Here is a 20,160-nt window from a genome sequence, read left to right on the forward strand (position 1 = left end):
GATACTAACCGTGTGTCTGTTTTGATCCTCAGCTGGCTTCAGGAGACCAGTGGTTGTGTTTGGGCCCATTGCAGACGCAGTCAATGAGAAACTGGCCAACGACCTGCCTGAGGAGTTTGTCATAGCCAGTGAGTATGGTGCTCCTAACTTCTGCTTGTAAACTAAGGTGCATCATGTATTTACGTAAGGTGCGCTCAATTTAGTATTTTTAATTTCAATGGAATAGTTCCAAATTTGTTCACCCTGCGCTGACCGGGCATTCTAAATTGAGCATTTCCTTATGGCTTCTATGATCATGTGTGTTTATGTAGAATTGGTGAGAAGCTGATGTTTTTGTTTGACCACACAGAGACCGAGCCCAAGGACGCAGGCGCTGACAAGTCCTCCGGTGTGGTGAGACTCAATACCATTCGTCAGATCATCGAACAGGTAAACGCGACCACCACCGGCGTCTTCATCCTCCCCATTTTAATCATTACCATCATCTTCATCCACCTCTTACCTTCATCACCGTAGTCATCATCCTCCACCTTACTCTTCCTCTTCACTGTCATCTTCTCCAGCTTCCCTCTCACATTGACCCTGTCTCCCCAGGACCGCCATGCCCTGCTGGACGTGACTCCCAAGGCAGTGGACACCCTGAACTACACCCAGTGGTACCCCATTGTGGTGTTCCTCAACCCGGACAGCAAGGGGGGCATCAAGACCATGAGGAACCGCCTTGTGCCCGGCTCCAGTCGCAGCGCCCGCAAACTCTACGAGCAGGCGGTCAAAATGAGGAAGACCTTTTCCCACCTCTTCACTGGTCAGTCACACACAGCAGCTCCTCTGTATATGGCATTGTACATGTCACTGATGCAAGTCCCCAGGTGAATCCCTAGTATTATGAAGCCCAAACACTAGGGTTGGTCTATTGAGGCCACATAGTTTATTACTGAAACAATGATTACGCTGTATTTCTTCTGTTTCTGTTGTGCCAATCATTCTGGTTTGTTTCTCTGGACAGCAACTGTTGACCTGAACTCGGCCAATGACGGGTGGTATGGGAGTGTGAAAGACTCTATCCGGGCACAGCAGGAGCGGGCTGTGTGGATCTGTGAGGGCAAGGTAAGCTCTGTTTTTATTTAATACATATACACTGAACAAAAATATAGATGCAACATTTGAAGTGTTCCTGAAATTTTCACACACAAAGCTTATTTCTCTCAAATGTTGTGCACCAATTTGTTTAGATACCTGTTAGTGAGCATTTCTGATTTACCAAAATAATCCATCCGCCTGATAGGTGTGGCATATCAAGAAGCTGATGAAACAGCATGATCATTACACAGGTGCACCTTGTACTGGGGACAATAAAAGGCCACTCTAAAATGTGCACTGCAGGCCTGTGCACAAAAGCCGTTGCCAGATAATTTAATGTTAATTTCTCTACCATAAGCTGCCTCAATGTTATTTTAGAGAATTTGGTAGTACGTCACCCATTGAGCAGGTTTGGGATGCTCTGGATTGACGTATTACAGCATGTTCCAGTTCATGCCAAAATATCCAGCAACTTCACACAGCCATTGAAGAGGAGTTGGGCAACATTCCACAGGCCACAATCAACAGCCTAATCAACTCTATGTGAAGGAGCTGTGTCACGCTGCATGAGGCAAATGAGATGCATGAGTCACACCAGATACTGACTGGTTTTCTGATCAACGCCGCTACTTTTGTTTTTGTGACCAGTCATATGAAATCCATACATTGGGGCCTAATGAATTTATTTCAATTGGCTGATTTCCTAATATGAACTGTAACTCAGTAAAATCTTTGAAATTGTTGCATGTTGCGTTTTTAAAATATTTTTGGTGTGTGTACACACACACACAGAGAGAGAACAAAAATATCAACCGCAACAATTTCTAACATATTTATTTACTTGAATATGTGAATTTATGTACTGTATGTAGTGTCTTTCATACCAACTTCCGTCTTTCTTTCAGTTGGATGGCTCTGAAGAGGAACTGGATATCCATGATGACCACATGTCATACCTGTCAGCGATGAGCGCCGATTACCTGAGCATGGACAGCCGACTGACCAGCGACTTCGACGACACGGCCGACGAGGGTGGGGCTTACACCGACAACGAGCTGGACGAGCCAATGGACGAGCCCCATCAGCCGGTGTCGGCCATCAGCCGCTCCTCAGAGCCCGTACTGCCAGAGGAGGTGGGTGTGCTTTACTACTGTCAATCACTAGCCCTCATTGTCAATCACTCATCCAGTGTCAGAGATGGAGACTGGCATCTGTCTCTCTCAAGTGTACTCCATTAATCTCTCATTGCCAGTCAACAATCTTGACTTGTTGTGTTGACCTAGTCTGTTTGTTGACATACGTACATCCCTCCATTCCCACCTGTAGAGACGCCATCCTGCCCCCATACCTCGTATGAGGAGATCAGGGAGCAGAGAGGTGCTGAGAGACCCCAGCCCGCCCCCCACCTTCGTCCCTGAGCCCCCAAGGTGAGACCCCCTTGAACCCCACCCTCAGCTCTCAAACCCTGTACCACATTTTGTGCTTGCTTTTAAGACCAGAATATCCTCTTCTATTGCACCAGGTGAGGGTGCAGTCTCGGGGGGGCTATGACTCCCATTCCAGCAGCACCATTAGCAGTGACGCGGCCGGGGGGTCCAAGCCCGCCCCTCCCCCCGTGGCCCTCAAGCCCACCCTAAAGGCCCCCGGCCAGTCATCTGAGGACCACAGTGTCCAGGGGGGAGAGGACCCGGCTAACCGCTCATTCATTGGCAAGGTGAAGGCCTTCGAAAAGATGGACCACCTGGCCAGAGCCCAGAGGATGCTGGAGCTCCAGGAGGCCGAGCAAGCACGGGTCAGTACTACTGGTGGAAAACAGACAGTAACGCCCCTAGCAGTAAGATGTAATGCCCATTAAAGAACCAAATGGATCTACAGGGAAAAGTGATCATTTCATATATTCTGATTAAATGTTTTATTTCAAGTACCAAAAGGTATATTCAAGTGCATGCAGTTGAAATCGGAAGTTTACATACACTTAGGTTGGAGTCATTGGAATGTGATGAAATAAATAATTCTCTCTATTTTTCTGACTTTTCACATTAAAATTAAGTGGTGATCTGAAACTGAGTTTAAATGTATTTGGCTAAGGTGTATGTAAACTTCCAACTTCAACTGTATGTTGCTTTATGTTTAATGTACAGTATGTGCGTTGACACAACTGTCAAACTCCTCCTGCTCTCTTGACTGTAGCTGGAAATAGCCCAGAAGCACCCAGACATCTATGCAGTCCCAGTGAAACTACCAAAGCCCAACCACAACCGCCCACAGCCAATAGGGTAAGTTCATGTTTTTAACCTTGTCGATCACCACACAAATTTGCATTTTTACTTAACTTTCCACTGCCTGTCAGGTTGGGTTCAATACTTTTTTTTTTTTTACAGACTCAATGCCCAACAATCTGAATGAACAAAAATGTCTCTCCCGCTCTCCTGTGTGTCCAGCTCCAGCTCCAACCCAGAGCCCCAGACCCCGTCCTCCAGGCCACCATACTCTGAAGGCAGGGGTCACTATGACGACGATGAGGAAGAGTACCGCAGACAGCTGGCCAACCAGACCAGACGAGGCTACTACAGCAACCCCCAGAAGTACAAAGACACTGAGATGTAAGGACAGACAGATCCACCTTATTGTTCTCACTGTGGTTACTCGAACACCCTGTCCTGTGGCCCCACCTAGTGGCAGGACGATATATCCCATTCAGGTGTGTCCTGACATTGACTGTTTGCCTCACTGTGTGGGATGGCCTATATGCCTTTTAACCTCCCAACCCCACAGTCATATTTATCCAAACCAATAGGGTTCGAATACACTTTTTATAACCGTGTATGTATATATATTATCTTTTTACATGTTTTAAATCTTGTTTATTTCAATGTAACAAATCTGGACAGACATGGGGGTACTCTGTCTCCAGCTGGCCTGTTAGTGAGTGGTGGGTAATCTCTCATTGCATACCCTTTGATTTACTGTACTCTGTCATTTTTGTGTATTTTAATACTAGAGATCAGTGCATACAAAGTGCCTTTTATAGTGTAGCAGTGTCAGACCACTGAAAGAAGCAGTCAGCACTAGGCTCTGAGGTGATGGACAAAACATGCCAGTTTACATACAACCTGAGACAATCACATTTTTATGGCATATACAGTACAGATGCGCCATTCTTGTTTTACCAGGGTGTATCAACCATCTGTATATGCATCTACTATTTGATTCATGGTCCTCCTCATGCGGCTGAAATCGACTAGTGAGTCGTTAACTTTCTCAAATAAATCTATTTTAAACTTTCATTTGTGTCGTGGTGACTATGTTTTGTTTCTAATGCAGCCTCAGGCAGGATGGTTTCTGGGAGTTAATTCAACCAGGTGCAAATTATAGCACAGCTGCAACATCGCAGTTACATGCAAGGCTGTAGAAGTGGTTTTGGTCCAATGAAAAGCTCACATTTGGGTTACCACGCCCCCATGGAGACAGTTTACAGTACATTCATAGGATCCTGAAAGACCAAAATAGTTTCTCCTCAATACGCATATTTAAATTCATTAATCTGCCTGGTAAACTACTCTGTGCCGTTTTACTTCAGGGATGCACCTGTTTAACAGGTTCAGATTAAGGCAAATCAGTGCGGAGTGGCATGAAAATACTTTGACTTTAAGCAAACAGTGATGTGAAAATCAAATACGTGGCTGATGAATGTAATTAAATAAAAAGCGAAGAAAAATCCCCTTGATGTGAACTGGAATGGAGAGTTTTGTCCAGGGAGAGAGAGCAAGTCTCAGATGTAGACCGGCTGTTCCTGGGCAGTCAATAGACGGTACATGGCTGCAGGCATCGTCTTCATGTGGATCTGCAGCACAAAGAAAACACACAGGTTGCGTGATCAAAACACAGCCGAGCATAGAGTTAATTGTAACGCCATTTACAGATTCAATTAGGATTATTTCAACTCATGACTATTTAAGTTCTTGACCTCAACACTGGACTGTTGCGTGTGTTCTTGTACCTCTCCCACTGCATTAGACAGGACTTGAACAATCTTCTCATGAGGTGTAGCCACCACACTCTGACCGTTGATATCAATGATGCGATGACCGACACGGACCCCTCCTCTCTCAGCAATGCCCCCCCTCATCAGGCTGCAGATCTTTACAGGACAGAGGGACACAAACAGCAATAAATCTAATCAAGCACTCAAAGCACCCCCCCCCCCACCCCCAATTGTCATGATACCCACAATGCCATTCTGTACGCTGAAGCCCAGCTGATATCGGAGGTCTGGTCTGCGGATCAGCACCATAGTGACGGGGGGACACCTGACGATGTTCAACTTAATCTTGGACTGGGCCTTCAGACCCTGGGGGGACAGATTATAACAGAAGGAGACAGCCAAGAGAAGAGGGAAAAAATGCAATTACAGCACCGCCTGGTCAAGCAGTCAAAGTCAATTGTTTTCAGTGTGTGCCAGCTTGCAGAGGGGTAGACTATTTAGATTTAAAACAGACTGTCTGCCTGACCACAAGTGCATTTGCATTTTCAGCAGAAATGCAGAGTTGGGCTGCAGTGACACAGAGAGAAAAGGTGAAGGCAGGGAAAGAGGCTGAAAGAACACAGAGACAAGAGAAAGGCAAACCTTGATGATACTCTGGCAAGTGGAGAGGGGCAGTCCAACCAGACTGGTTCCATTGATGGTCATGATCTGGTCACCAATGTTGAGTCGACCAGACTTCTCCGCAGGCCCAAAATGCATCATGCTAGCAATGATGACGGTGGGCAGAATAGAGCCCCAGCCTGACTCCACTATGACCACGCCCAGAATCTCTCCCTTCTGCTTCTCTATGTAAACCTGCAATAGGATACACACAGAACAAATGCCACTACTTACACCAATAAGGTCAAGGCAACTGTTCACTTGAATGTCTTCATGTCTTTCAGTTAGCCCTTCTTGTTAATGCTATGTGTATTACGGGTATAGCTCGCTGTTTTAGAACTAATTGGCATAGTCACTAAAATCCCATATCAAAATTCTAAGCACCCAACACTGGCCTGCCCCCTGGTGGTTGACTCACATCTCTGCAGTTCTCTGACTTGGAGAAGTGGATGAGGTCATCGTTGTACATGTCCTGAGTGTTGAGCAGGTCGCTGTACTCCCTCTGACTCAGGTCCTCTGGGTCGATGCCATTGGCCCGCAGGAACTCCTGGTACGCCACACTGAAGGCCTGGCCAATAGACTGGGCTATGAGCTGGGCCTGGACAGAGGGTAAGAGTGGCACCACAGAAACGCACATATTACGTTGTATGTCATAAAGTTCCTTCATACACACACTTGTGTCCGAGTTAAACAAATCATTTGTAAACACACACTTACATCCTCCGACTCAAACACGTGGCAGACCATCCTGTACTGGGGGAGGTCGTCGCGGGCAGGGCTGTTGGTGTGGTCAGTTGTATGGTTCAGATGTTCCTGAGCGCTCCTGGAGCGTACCATCTTCCCCCTGGCCATCAGCACCACCATGTTGCCTATGTCAGCGATGTAGGAGATGGTCCTCAGTGGCAGGTCCATCATGGACGCCTGATAGGAACACAGGATAAGGACATGGTTATGTGGGTATAGAGGGAAAGAGGTGTTTGGCAGTATTGTATGTGGATGTAGTTTAAGTGTGTGGAGAGGTAAGTTTGATAACTGCGCCGTTCCACCAATTAGGTGGCAAATAAAAATTAAATGTTCACCTAATTGTAACATTGTCATTAAGAGCACATGTTCCACTTCATTAAAAAAAAACTTTTTTCCCATCTCAAGAGGCTAAATTTAAAAAAATGACTAGTAAGTGACAATTTCATCTTAAACCAGCCATAAATCCCCTTGTGATAGGGGGAATGGAAGCTTGTTGTGTACAACAGGGAGGGGCAATTTAATGCAAAATAAAAATGAAATTTAAAAATGTCTAGCCTGCCTATCTATGGGTAATAGGGTTGACGTGTTATGCTTGACCCACTCAGTTTTCCATCACAAAATGGACAAAGGGTAGAACCAGCTCACCTGCTTTATCACTATAATTTGGCTGTTTAATGTTTCTTTTGAAAAAATATTTTAAAAGGAATAGTTTCACCATATTAAAAATGAGAGTTCAGTTCACGTAACAGGGTTAACCTTAAAATGAGGGACAGATGTAAATGAATCACTAATCACATAATAATCTTTATTTACAATGATGGTGAATACTTGGAGACATTTTGGGTTTAAGTGGGTTAAAACCTGTTTGGGCTAGGCATCCCGGTGAAACTGGAGGGCGCGCAATTAAAACAAATACTCATTAAAATTATGGCTATTAAACATTTAGGTACATATCAGTTGAAAGCTTAAATTATTGTTAATCTAACTGCAATGTCAGATTTACAGTAGCTAGTACAGCAAAAACATGCCATGTGATTGTTTGAGGACGGCGCCCCACATCAAACATTTTTACCACCGGCACAGGTTTCATAAATTCACAGATAGCGACTAAATATTCACTTGCTTTTTGAAAATCTTCCTCTGATTTGTCATCCAAAGTGTCCCAGCTATAGCATATAGTGTCGTTTTGTTAGATAAAATCCTTCTTTATATCCCAAAAAGTCTGTTTAGTTGGCGCTATCGATTTGAGTAATCCCCTCCTTCAACATTTTTTTTTACCTTAATTAATTGAACTAGGCAAGTCAGTTAAGAACAAATTCTTATCTTCAATGACGGCCTAGGAACTTTGGATTAACTGCCTTGTTCAGGGGAAAAACGACAGATCTTTTACCTCGTCAGCTCGGGGATTCGATCTTGCAACCTTTCGGTTACTAGTCCAACGGCTATCTGCTGTCCCAACATGCAGAGAAAGGAATCCGAAAATCTACCCCTAAACTTTGTTTCAACAAGTCAAAATACTTTTCTATCTACTCCTCAGATACCCTAAAATGTAATCAAACTATAATATTTAGTATGGAAAGAAGTATGTTCAATAGGAAACTTTTTAGCAGGTGTATCCTGTCTTCTTCACAGACACGAATTTCCAAGACTGTGTCCCTGTATTAAAACTGATATTTCTTATCATTTTTTTTAAATTAAAAGCCTGAAACCTTGAACATAGACTGCTGACACCCTGTGGAAGCCATAGAAATTGCATCCAGGGAACTAATTTTCAGTATGACCTTATGCTTGCCATTCTAAGACGATGGTCTCTCAAAAAAAGAGACCATATCTTTTTTGTTATATTCTCCTACATTATTTTAACATTTCTACAAATGTCAAAGTGTTTTCTTTTCAATGGTACCAATGAAATGCATATCCTGGCTTCAGGGCCTGAGCAACAGGCAGTTTACTTTGGGCACGTCATTCATGCAGAAATCGAGGGAAAAAAGGGGCGTAACTAAGAAGTTTAAAATCGTTCTAGAAGTCACAGCGGGTGTACGGAGGGAAATATCAATATGCCGAATTTTGGCACTAGCATTTATTGAATTCTCCATGTGGTCTATACTAAAGCTCACTTAATTTAATAGAACAGGCTTTAATATCCAATATTGGTGCACAATTTCTACTTAAAATATCAAAAGGGTTGCACACAACAGGCACTCATTTCATGGAACGACCAAATTAACACCGGGATTACTAACACTATAGCGATTGTTTGGTACATGTAACATAGCAGCAGCTATCCTTGAGTGAGTCCATGCTAAGGTCAATATTATACAGTATTTACCTGAGTGTCTGCATTCAGCACTTTGATCCTCTGTGTAGACATGAAGAGATCCACTTCAGTGGAAGAAGGAATCTCACCCCCAGTCTGCACATTTAGGGAGAGGAGAGCATCACTTCAACAACAGAAGACATTCAAACAACCATTACAGACAAACAGAAATTATGACTTAAGACACAGAAAATATGACTTAAGACACAGAACAGACAGAAAAATATATATGTTACAGCCGTAATACTGTCACTGTACCTTCTTTCTGTTTTTAGCTTGCTTTTGTGCGGTCTGCCGTATAGAATAGCAAAAGCAAGAGGGAGAGAGCGAGAGCGTTCAAGACAGTGCTCCGCCAAGAATAGTAAGATGGGGCTAGGGTATGGACGACACTGGATTGGCTCACAGAAGATTGGCCATCCCATTTGGTGTATTAGGGCTGTGTGTGTATATGTGTGTACACACGTGCCTTGTGTGGGCAGGTGGTGATTTAAGCTGTCTACCACATCTGACAAAAGTTACTGGCCCAGAGGTTATGAAGCAAACATCCTCAAAAGTTTCCCCTTCATCAATGTGACATTAGCACCCCTCAAGAAACAAACAGACTGCATGTGATAACAACATAGACTGACAGATGCCATGGGCATTCCCCAATACTTCTTTATGGACATGAAACAATGTTATTTGGCAGATGTGTCAATAGCTATTTAGTAAAAATGTAATGCACAATATACTGCACATAATTATATGGAACTAAGGACATGAGAATGGTTACTGCCTGTCACTTAAAAGATGGAAGAGTGAAGGAAGGAGAAAGGGAAGAGTATTCGGTCCTAGCTGATGTGACCCCCGTGTGGCTCACCCTGACACGGCTCATAGCCTCCTGGGCCTGCTGCATGCGGGCACTCTTAGTGGGAGTCCTCTCTGACAGCAGGTGGGTGGAGCCCAGGTAGCTGGCCGCAAAAATGATGCCATCAATCAGGTCCTCTGGGTCACATGGCCCTGGGACTGTGGACAAGACGGTCATTGAGGTTGGTGACAATCAATGGTCATCACTTTTGATTTGAGTGAAAACAAAATCAAATGCCCAACATGACAACATGCCACTGATGCCTAACCTTTTCCATCAAGTAATTGAAGTGCATTTTATACCACAGCCAAGCTTAATCTACAAAAACATTCCGCTTATCTCACTAATGACCCCCCCAACCACAGAGACACTCACCTTCCACGTATGTAGGGAAGGACGGCATATGCCTCTGGATCTGAAATAAAAACAGAATATTACTATTATACATCAGTAATGGTGACAGTAACAGTAGAATAGCACTTCTCTTTCCACAGTGGTGCGTGTGACACAGTGCAGAGCAGTCACTTACCTCCTCAATGGATGGTGGCCTAGGCGGCTCCCTCTGTTCTCTATGCTCCCTCTGCTGAACCTGGTGTGTTCTGGAGGACTCTACCCTCACAGGACAGACATGCTCTGGGACTGGCACCGGAACTCGGGATGGAACTCGGGATGGGGCTGGTACTGGAACATGGACAGGGGAAGGAACTCGGGCTGGGACTCGGGATGGAACTCGGGGTGGGGCTGGAGCTGGTACTGGAACATGGACAGGGGAAGGAACTCGGGCTGGGACTGGGTTATAGTGTGAAGGAGACTGAGAGACAGGCTGTAGGACAGATTAAGAGATACATGAGAGAAAACCTCAATTGATTTCTGGTGGCACATTTAAACAGGAGTAGATAACATTATTACCTCAGAAATCACTCTTATCACTGATGCAATGAATGGATAAACATCCATTCTCTCCACTATGTAAACATTTCAAAAATGTGATTTCTGTAGTGATCCAGGGCTGGCTCATACTCACTTCGCCACCCGGTGTCTGCTCTGGGGAGGATTCATCCTCATTAGGACTGACCTCCGGTCTCATCACCCACACAGGCTCTATGGGCTGGTCAGGAGTGTAGGGCGAGCGCACCGTCTTTGTCTTCACCTCCTCTATGGCCTCTCGGATGTCCCTGATGGCCAGAGAGATAGCATCCCCTGAGCCTGTGACACTGTCCTCTGAAAGGCCTTCCGCTGGAGGTCGGAGCTCCATCCCAGCCTGCTCATCCTGGAACTCACCTGAACCAGGCTGCCCAGAGCTGGGATGCTCTGACTGGGCTTCACCTTGCACGTTCCAGGGAGGTGGCCCCAGGCTTTGGGATCTGGGGCTTTCTTTGAGGCTGTCGTCCTCCCCATCAGACGTTGTGTCATTGTAGTGGTGTAGCCTTGAGCCGACTGAGCGTCCCTGCCAATGGGGGCTGGTCTGTGGTAACCCCACATCCCTACCTGGCCAGGAGTCACGGGGTTGGGGTTCAGTGTCTGTAGCTCCCTTATAAACATGCTCCCTCTGTCTACGACTGCAGGGCCCTGGGTGAGGTTCTGAATATGGCTCATCAGGGTCAGCCTCAGATCTCCTGTCTGGATAATTAATCAATTTCAAGGGTGCAGGGAAAGACTGAGGGTAGGATTTTGCATAGGGCTCTGTGTTGGATTCTGTGATAGATTCTGACTGTGGGTAGGACTCATTATAGAATTCTGCATAGGTCTTAGGATACGAGTCTCTGAAGGTGAAGGATTTGGGGTGGGACAGTGGAGAATCAGTGTAGCTCTCATCATCAGGCATTATGTCATTTTCATAGGTGGGACTTGGGCTAAACTCGTCACTACATTGGTCCGAGTTCTCAGACTGAAGTGGAGGGGGCAAGAATGGTGATTGGTGAGGAGGTGAACTCAGGGGCGGAGCCTCCATGCTTAGCGAGGCAGCACTCTCAGTGTCAGAACAGTACTCATTAGTTCCATCTTCCTGATCATCCTCTACCAGATCCCTCTTGCTCCTGTCTTCTTCTCCCAGACCGGTCTCTTTTAGCCCCCTCTCCATGGCCCCCCTCCCTCTGGTTCTCTAGGTCTGTCTGGTTGTCAAATCCACTTTGAGTACTAACAGACTGCGTTATGGATGAGCTGTACCCTTCCTCCTCTTCCTCCTGAGGTTGGGGAGACTCTATGTTGGGAAGGGTTTGATGCAGGTCTTGGGAAGGGGGATCAGGGGCAGTAGGACATGGTGTGTGGTGTGTGGGGGTAGGAGAGGTACCAGCAGTAAGGTCAGGTGCTCTACTGTTCTGTGTGTGGTGGGGTGGACAGGAGTGTGGGGGGTGCTGCTGCTTCATTGTTGCGGGACCAGTCATGTCCCTCTGTTCAGTCAGGGGAGCGCCAGATGACCGTTGCTGTTGAAATGGCAGGGCGTGGGTGTCTTGGCCATCTCTCGTCGGCAGTCTCTGTCTGTGAACTCTGACCCTGGGCTCTCCCTGGCGGCGGTAGCGGGCCACGCCAGGGCGAGGCGGCTGGGTGTGGCGAGGAGGCTCCATGTCTGCTCCCTCCCACTGTCTGGATGGGCCCTGCCCTGAGGGAGTTCGTCTACGGTGCCGTGCAGGGCCCGAGCCTTGGTGCGGAATAGGAGGATGATGGTGGTGGTGATGTTCCTGCCCATCCTGACCGAGCATTTGGCAGGGTCTCCAACTTCTCCGGACAGGGACCCCTTCTCCTTCTCCCCCTGTGCTATTGGGCTGCCGGTTTCTGGAAGCAGGTGAAGCCTTATGCTCCTCCAAGATAGCATCACCTAGCCCCTCCCCCTGCTGCTTGTAGCTCATCACTCTGCTGTGGTCTGTTTACCTTTAGAACATGGTTCTTCCGTGTCCTAGGAGACACCACTCACAGCACTGCCTGCAGGGAGACAGGAAATGAATGTGAACAGATAGTTCAGGGGTGAAACAGAAGGATCAGGAAGGCATGTCTACAAACAGGACATTGTGTTTGTGAGCGAGCACCCCTGTGGTTATGAAGTAGATCTATGTATCACTCTCCCAATATCCATTTTAACATAAATTATATCCTCAATTTCAGAGATCTGCCAATCCCCCACACATCTACAAAGTACAAAGCACACACGCACAAGATCCTGATAGATAAGCAGAGCCGCAGGGGCTCCCTATACTCCAGGGTAAAACCTAAATCCCATGGGATTCATCTGGGTGTGTTTAATCTCAGGCATATTCTCCCTGCACCAGCAGCGACACCACGCCACACCAAAGCAGCTGGCAGATGGCGTGAGGAGGAGGAGCAGGAGGAGGGACAAAGCCCTGACGTCACTGACCTGAGAGAGAGGTCAGGCTGAATACCAAACTTTACGCTCAGTGTACAGAATATTGATGTCTGAACTCTAGATAGACTGTGCAGTATACTCAGCATCAATCAGAAGACTGACTTCACAGTATCGTATAGGATCAGTTTTCAAAATTGTGCACAGTATTGCAGGTAAAAGTATTTTGTAGCTTTAAGAGCTATAGCCCATTGTACTGTATGAATTAGTGGCTGAAATTCAAATTTGATGGATACAGAAAGCAGAGAGTGCACAGGTTTAATAAAGGCTGGATATCTGGAGACTAGGGGCAGAGGTTAATGCAGAACCTCAGAATGAAAAGGAATCTGAGTGCAGGTGAGAACCGACAAAGAGGAGACATGTGGGAGGACAAAGAGTATAGATTATATGCTAGAAATATGCCCTTTCCCCGGTGATTGGTGCTGCTGACTGGGTGGGCCCCTGGGGGGCAGTGCCCAGGTCACAGATGGTCAGGCTGTGGGCAACATCGGCCAGGCGGCAGGAGCTGTGAGCAGCTCCTCCATCTGTTGGGGGCCCAAGTGAAAGCCACAGGGAGGGGATTTACAGTACCAAGTCATTGACTCACTGATCTTACGCTAGCCTAACACACACAGGCCAATGTTAAAACAGTGTTTACATGTAGGGGAGAGTATGTTGAGCCATTTTCTACATTCAGCATCGCTACATCAAGGGAAATATAGTACTATGTCTAAAAGATATCTACACTGAGTGTACAAAACATTAGGAACAAATTAAATTTGTCAGGGCATGGACTCTACAAGGTGTCAAAAGCATATCACAGGGATGCTGGCCCATGTTGACTCCAATGCTTCTCACACTTGTGTCAAGTTGCCTGGATGTTCTTTTGAGTGGTGGACAATTCTTGATACACACGGGAAACTGTTGAGCATGAAAAACCCAGCAGCATTGCAGTTCTTGACCCACTCAACCTGGTGTGCCTGGCACCTACTACCACCCTGTTCAAAGGCACTTAAATATTTTGTCTTGTTCATTCACCCTCTGAATGGCACACATACACAATCCATGTCTCAATTGTCTCGAGGCTTAAAATCCTTCTATACCCGTCTCCTCCCTTTCATCTACATTTTGATTGAAGTGGATTCAAGGTGACATCAATAAGGGATCATACTGTAGCTTTCCCATGGATTCCCCTGGTCAGTCTATGCCATGGAAAGAGCAGGTGATCATAATGGTTATTGATATTGTGTGTCCCTGGAAATAACCAGAATTAAATGTAAAACTTAACAGTTTTCAAAACATAGCTTGTCCAAAACAAAGTTGTCTCTTGGCACAACTTCCCCGGGGTAAGGGGGTTTGTTGAGCACATGTACAGGGTAAATTGAGCCGCCTTGAGGGTAAGTGGGTGATAGTGTCTTGTGACAGCAGGTGATGGTGCTGGTAGGTCAAAGTTGAAGTCATGGAATGGGGGTGTGGTATATCGTATATATGAAATGTATGCCTACATTCAGATATAGATCTCACTTCCCCTTCCATTTCTTGACCAATTGTCTGGGACAAGGATGTTGTTTCAACGTGCCAACTCGTAGGCAAGTTATCTGCATTTGAGGATACTAAGCCCATGAAACTGGTCCGCGAGATTGTTAATATGTTTAGCAAGCTCAGACTCCATGTCATCAGATGAGACCTATCTGCTACTCTTTCACACAGGTACATATTCCTTTTGTATCAATGTATCTCTTCAGTGTCATTCAGTCTAATTTTACATCCCTTGCTGCTGTTCAAATGGACTTCTTCTCTTCTCTCACTTCCTTGTCTGCTCTCTCAAGAACCTCAATGATGTCAGCTCTGTAACAACAACAAAATGCACTTGAGCTCATTTGCATGACACATTGCAAAAATACTATGCATAAAACTGACAAAATGTTATCATAATTTGTATAGAGTATTGTGGACATTGGCTCAATTTACCCCAAGGCAAACATTTTGACTGTATTAGCCCACACAGCTACAAGGATGCACTTTCATGCTAGATTAAGGACCTCATTTGTAGTTTATAAAGACCCAAATTGATGTATAAAACAATATTTGGTTTAGATACAATTCAATTTTTTGGAACCTAACTTGTTTACCACTTTTTCCATGTGGTTTCTTCCTTCACAGACATGAAATTATGACCTATTCTGACCTCTTCCTAAATATTTGGTCACATGATTAATTTTGTGCGTGGTTTCTTAAAAACAAGGAGTGGCTCAACTAACCCTTTGGCTCAATATACCCCACTCTCCCCTAGTATCAATAGGCCTATTGGTTATATTTTGTTGATATATTTGTGGTTTCAGCAGGACAGGATTAATGCATAGACTAAGTAAAGTGGTGTGACGAGTGGCAAAAGCTTGTAGACTATTCAAGTCCCACGTTGAATGGCCGCTGGGATGACTTTGTTTTGCCTGAACGTGAGGAAATTAAAAGGGTAGGACAGCAGGTAGCTTGTGCAGAAAACGCTCTTCCGATTCTGTCACCGTGTATGGAGTGGGACGTAACCCAAAAGAAAAGCAAAACGAGTTGGCGCTCCTGTAATGAAATATCCCAATACATGTTTACTTATTGACAACTGCTCAACGAACGGGCTATTATCCTATTTAACAGACACCTGTCTGAATGTCCGGCGACGATGAAAGCCAAAACGATGTGACACGTCTCTTAATTAAATGATCCGCCGGGTGCCTTTCATGGTCAAAACATCGGCGCCACTGGTACCTTCATCGATTCGGTGGTGTTATGCGATTCGTCATAATGTAGGCTCTTTGCCCTATCTCCTGGATCATAAATAGGCGCTTACCTGTTCATGACTAGGAACTGGTAGATCGCGTAACATTCCGCTTCACCATCTTTATCCTACTGGTCCCTCTGCTCGATACCTTCAAATAATTTGCATGGATTAGGCCCGATCGGTCAACTCCTGCTGCATCGTGACATTTGAGCGGATTACCGATGCACAAAGCGACTTTAGACTGCTGTGTTTCAACACGATGGCGCTGCAACGATCGTGTGTTCTACGTAGCCTACACTGCTCTGGTCTGCACCACTTTTTCCCACACGCAATGAGATATTAGAGCCCGCAAATTCTTATTTTTTCCCACGCGCAGTGAGATATTAGAGCCCGCAAATTCTTCCCTTGCGCACAATGCATCCCCTAGGGCTAAGAAACACCGGTGTAAGCAAAATATCGACACCACGGTTGTCAAGCACACAAAGCAAACTATTCAAGGACCCTCGCTCACAGCATTTTATCAGAATAGCCTATGGATGTAGACTAGCCTACATTATCTATTAGGAAAATATTCCCGAGAACGCACTCACACCTCTATTGCTATCTTCTCTACAGTCTAAACGAGATCATTGGGACGTCCTAACTCTGATGTCAACCTGTTGAAGTGTAAAACGGTTAATGCTGGGGTAAAATGTATGGTTAATTTAACTTTAGCTTTAGGCAGGAACGTCTCAAGGATTCCCGGATTGCAATAAATGTGAGTAGTCATCATGGTATCCAATCGGTGTCAGCATTTAAACCTAGAGGGGCCTAATTGTCCCATCTCCCTCTCTCTTTCCCGCACATCCATCATTTCAGCTCATTCTTGATTAACAGTAAGGGAGTGATTTGTTTGGCAAGTGTGGATTCATCCATGTTGGATTCATAAAGTAGCCTATCATATACCCCCTTCTTATTGGTGCCACCGAGCATTTCCTGCTCTCATTCACACATTTGCTGTTCTATTTTAAATCTGGGCATCAATAATTTCTGGTCCTTTTCATTCATTGATGAAGGTATATATTCTGTCTTAAGTTATTTAGGAACATGACAGGCTTTAAGTGCATGTTTAAAACCCATCTTTGAAATGATCATTCATAAATGTTTGATCAGAGCCATTGCAGTGTTGTCACGCAAAACCCATGGCCCACATGCAAGACCTCCAGTATGACTGGCTTAGACTGCACTGAAGAAAGCAAAAGGGTTGGATGGTGTAGTATTGTCTCTTCTTCTCCTATCTTCCCAGTACTTGTCATTGTGCTGGGCTGCAGGTGGTGCTGTCCAATGGCTGAACTGTTCTTAATCTTTTGATATGAGCTGACCAACCATATGGTAGTCCTATCAATCGTTTGTGCTTACAGAATTTGTACATCATTGCAAGGCTCAAACCACTCCCATAACAATCCATGACACTCCCATAATAAGTGTGGGACATTGTTTGAATATATATTCAAAGCTTGTGTCCTACCTCTTGCATTATAATGTTAATAATAATATTTTTACTCAGAGGATCTTTGGTGCCGTTCAAAAACAGGGACTTGAAATAATTTCCCCAGGTCATTAAGAACAAATTCTTATTTACAATGACGGCCTGGAAACTCCACACAATGCTGGCCTAGACACCCAAAAAGACCTGACACATAGAGTCCTTCTGGTCCCTTGCCACATTCCCCTTGCCCTTGCCAGGTCGCAATTGTAAATGAGAACTTGTTCTCAACTTGCCTACCTGGTTAAATAAAGGTGAAATAAAAAATAAATAAACATTCTGCTCAGAACCCGTCAGGGTATCAGCTAACACACAACAGCACTGTTTCAAACCAGATGGCTACAGATATCATATTCTTCAAGCACACTTAGGTTTTTATGAAAACATTCTCACAGTGTTTACAAGGTGCTTGAGAAAGGACATGTTATTTTACAGTTTTTGTTGATTGTCATTTTATGATGATTGTGGTAGTTTCTGCACTAATTGATTTCTGTGTATCTTGCTGGTTCAGTTCTCTCAATACTTGGTCTAACACTGTAAATGACCCCACTCTTCTCTCTTAGCAAAAGAGATCCATTGATTGCTGAAGTCCTTCTTCACATAATAAAGTGTGTATACTGTAATATTTCACCTAGAACTGACCTGTTTTCCCATGTAGCATTTCACTGCACCTTCAGGAAAGAGGGAAAGGTGAACATGAAGGGACAGACCAGACAAAGTTCCTATGACACAGGGTGCTGTAGATGTCCTGGAGGGCTGGCAGTGTGTCCCTATTGGACCGGCCGCACTACCCTCTGGACAGCAATGCGGTTGTGGGCAGTGCAGATGCCGTAGCAGGCAGTGATGCAGCATGACAGAATGCTCCCGATGGTGCATCTGTAGAAGTTCATGAGGGTCTTAGGGGCCATGCTGAATTATTCCACCTCCTGAGTTTGAAGAGGCATTGTTGTGCCTTCTTCACTACGGTGTCGGTGTGGTGGGCTCATTTCAGGTCCTACGTGATGTGCACGCCAAGGAACTTGAAGCTTTTGACCCTCTTCACTGCGGCCCGTTGATGTGGATGGGGGCGTGCTCTCTCTGCTGTCTACTGTAGTCCACGACCAACTCCCGTTTTGTTGACGTTGAGGAAGAAGTTATTTCCCCGGGCACCACTCCATCAGGGCACTAACAACCTCCCTGTCGGCTGTCTCGTTGTTATTGGTGATCAGGCACTGTTGCTGTTATGTCGTCAGAAAACTTGATGGAGTCATGCATAACCATGCAGTCATGGCTGAACAGAGAGGAGCGGGCTGAGCACGCATCCCTGGTGGGCCCCTTGTTGAGGATCAGCGTGGCGGAGGTGTTATTGCCTACCTACACAGCCTGGGGCGACCCGTAAGGATGTCTAGGACCCAGTTGCTGGGTGTTAAAACCCGAGCTGTAGTCGAATAACAGTATTCTCACTTAGGTATTCCTCTTGCCTAAGTGGGATAGGGCGGTGTGCAGAGCAGTGACTATTAGGGTGGTGTGCAAATTGTAGTGGGTTGAGGGTGTCTGGTAAAGTGGAGGTGACATGATCCTTGATAATCCTCTCAAAGCACTTCATGATGACAAGTGAGTACTATATTGTGATATTCATTTAGTTCAGTTACCTTTGCTTGCTTTTTATTTTTTAAATTTTATTTCACCTTTATTTAACCAGGTAGGCTAGTTGAGAACAAGTTCTCATTTGCAACTGCGACCTGGCCAAGATAAAGCATAGCAGTGTGAACAGACAACACAGAGTTACACATGGAGTAAACAATTAACAAGTCAATAACACAGTAGAAAAAAAGGGGAGTCTATATACATTGTGTGCAAAAGGCATGAGGAGGTAGGCGAATAATTACAATTTTGCAGATTAACACTGGAGTGATAAATGATCAGATGGACATGTACAGGTAGAGATATTGGTGTGCAAAAGAGCAGAAAAGTAAATAAATAAAAACAGTATGGGGATGAGGTAGGTGAAAATGGGTGGGCTATTTACCAATAGACTATGTACAGCTGCAGCGATCGGTTAGCTGCTCAGATAGCAGATGTTTGAAGTTGGTGAGGGAGATAAAAGTCTCCAACTTCAGCGATTTTTGCAATTCGTTCCAGTCACAGGCAGCAGAGTACTGGAACGAAAGGCGGCCAAATGAGGTGTTGGCTTTAGGGATGATCAGTGAGATACACCTACTGGAGCGCGTGCTACGGATGGGTGTTGCCATCGTGACCAGTGAACTGAGATAAGGCGGAGCTTTACCTAGCATGGACTTGTAGATGACCTTGAGCCAGTGGGTCTGGCGACGAATATGTAGCGAGGGCCAGCCGACTAGAGCGTAAAAGTCGCAGTGGTGGGTGGTATAAGGTGCTTTAGTGACAAAACGGATGGCACTGTGATAAACTGCATCCAGTTTGCTGAGTAGAGTGTTGGAAGCAATTTTGTAGATGACATCGCCAAAGTCGAGGATCGGTAGGATAGTCAGTTTTACTAGGGTAAGTTTGGCGGCGTGAGTGAAGGAGGCTTTGTTGCGGAATAGAAAGCCGACTCTTGATTTGATTTTCGATTGGAGATGTTTGATATGAGTCTGGAAGGAGAGTTTACAGTCTAGCCAGACACCTAGGTACTTATAGATGTCCACATATTCAAGGTCTGAACCATCCAGGGTGGTGATGCTGGTCAGGCGTGCAGGTGCAGGCAGCGAACGGTTGAAAAGCATGCATTTGGTTTTACTAGCGTTTAAGAGCAGTTGGAGGCCACGGAAGGAGTGTTGTATGGCATTGAAGCTCGTTTGGAGGTTAGATAGCACAGTGTCCAAGGACGGGCCGGAAGTATATAGAATGGTGTCGTCTGCGTAGAGGTGGATCGGGGAATCGCCCGCAGCAAGAGCA

General features: G+C 45.4%; 1 protein-coding gene and 1 pseudogene across 1 annotated transcript; one reads left to right on the forward strand and one right to left on the reverse strand.

The window, feature by feature from the left end:
• LOC115101138 (tight junction protein ZO-2-like) overlaps positions 1–4,367 on the forward strand; it is a 20,552-nt pseudogene extending 16,185 nt beyond the window's left edge.
• Positions 3,427–16,217, reverse strand: LOC115101139 (amyloid-beta A4 precursor protein-binding family A member 1-like). The gene is given in 13 exon segments (XM_029620382.2): positions 3,427–4,924; positions 5,081–5,221; positions 5,312–5,431; positions 5,708–5,920; positions 6,144–6,323; positions 6,443–6,646; positions 8,799–8,882; positions 9,646–9,791; positions 10,009–10,048; positions 10,163–10,456; positions 10,658–11,705; positions 11,707–12,552; positions 15,810–16,217. Coding segments are annotated over 12 exon segments (3,315 nt in total). The 5' UTR covers positions 12,480–12,552; positions 15,810–16,217; the 3' UTR covers positions 3,427–4,852.
• Positions 16,218–20,160: the final 3,943 nt, after the last annotated feature.

This window comes from Oncorhynchus nerka, linkage group LG19 (genome assembly GCF_034236695.1).
Source record: "Oncorhynchus nerka isolate Pitt River linkage group LG19, Oner_Uvic_2.0, whole genome shotgun sequence".
NCBI classification, from domain to species: domain Eukaryota; kingdom Metazoa; phylum Chordata; class Actinopteri; order Salmoniformes; family Salmonidae; genus Oncorhynchus; species Oncorhynchus nerka.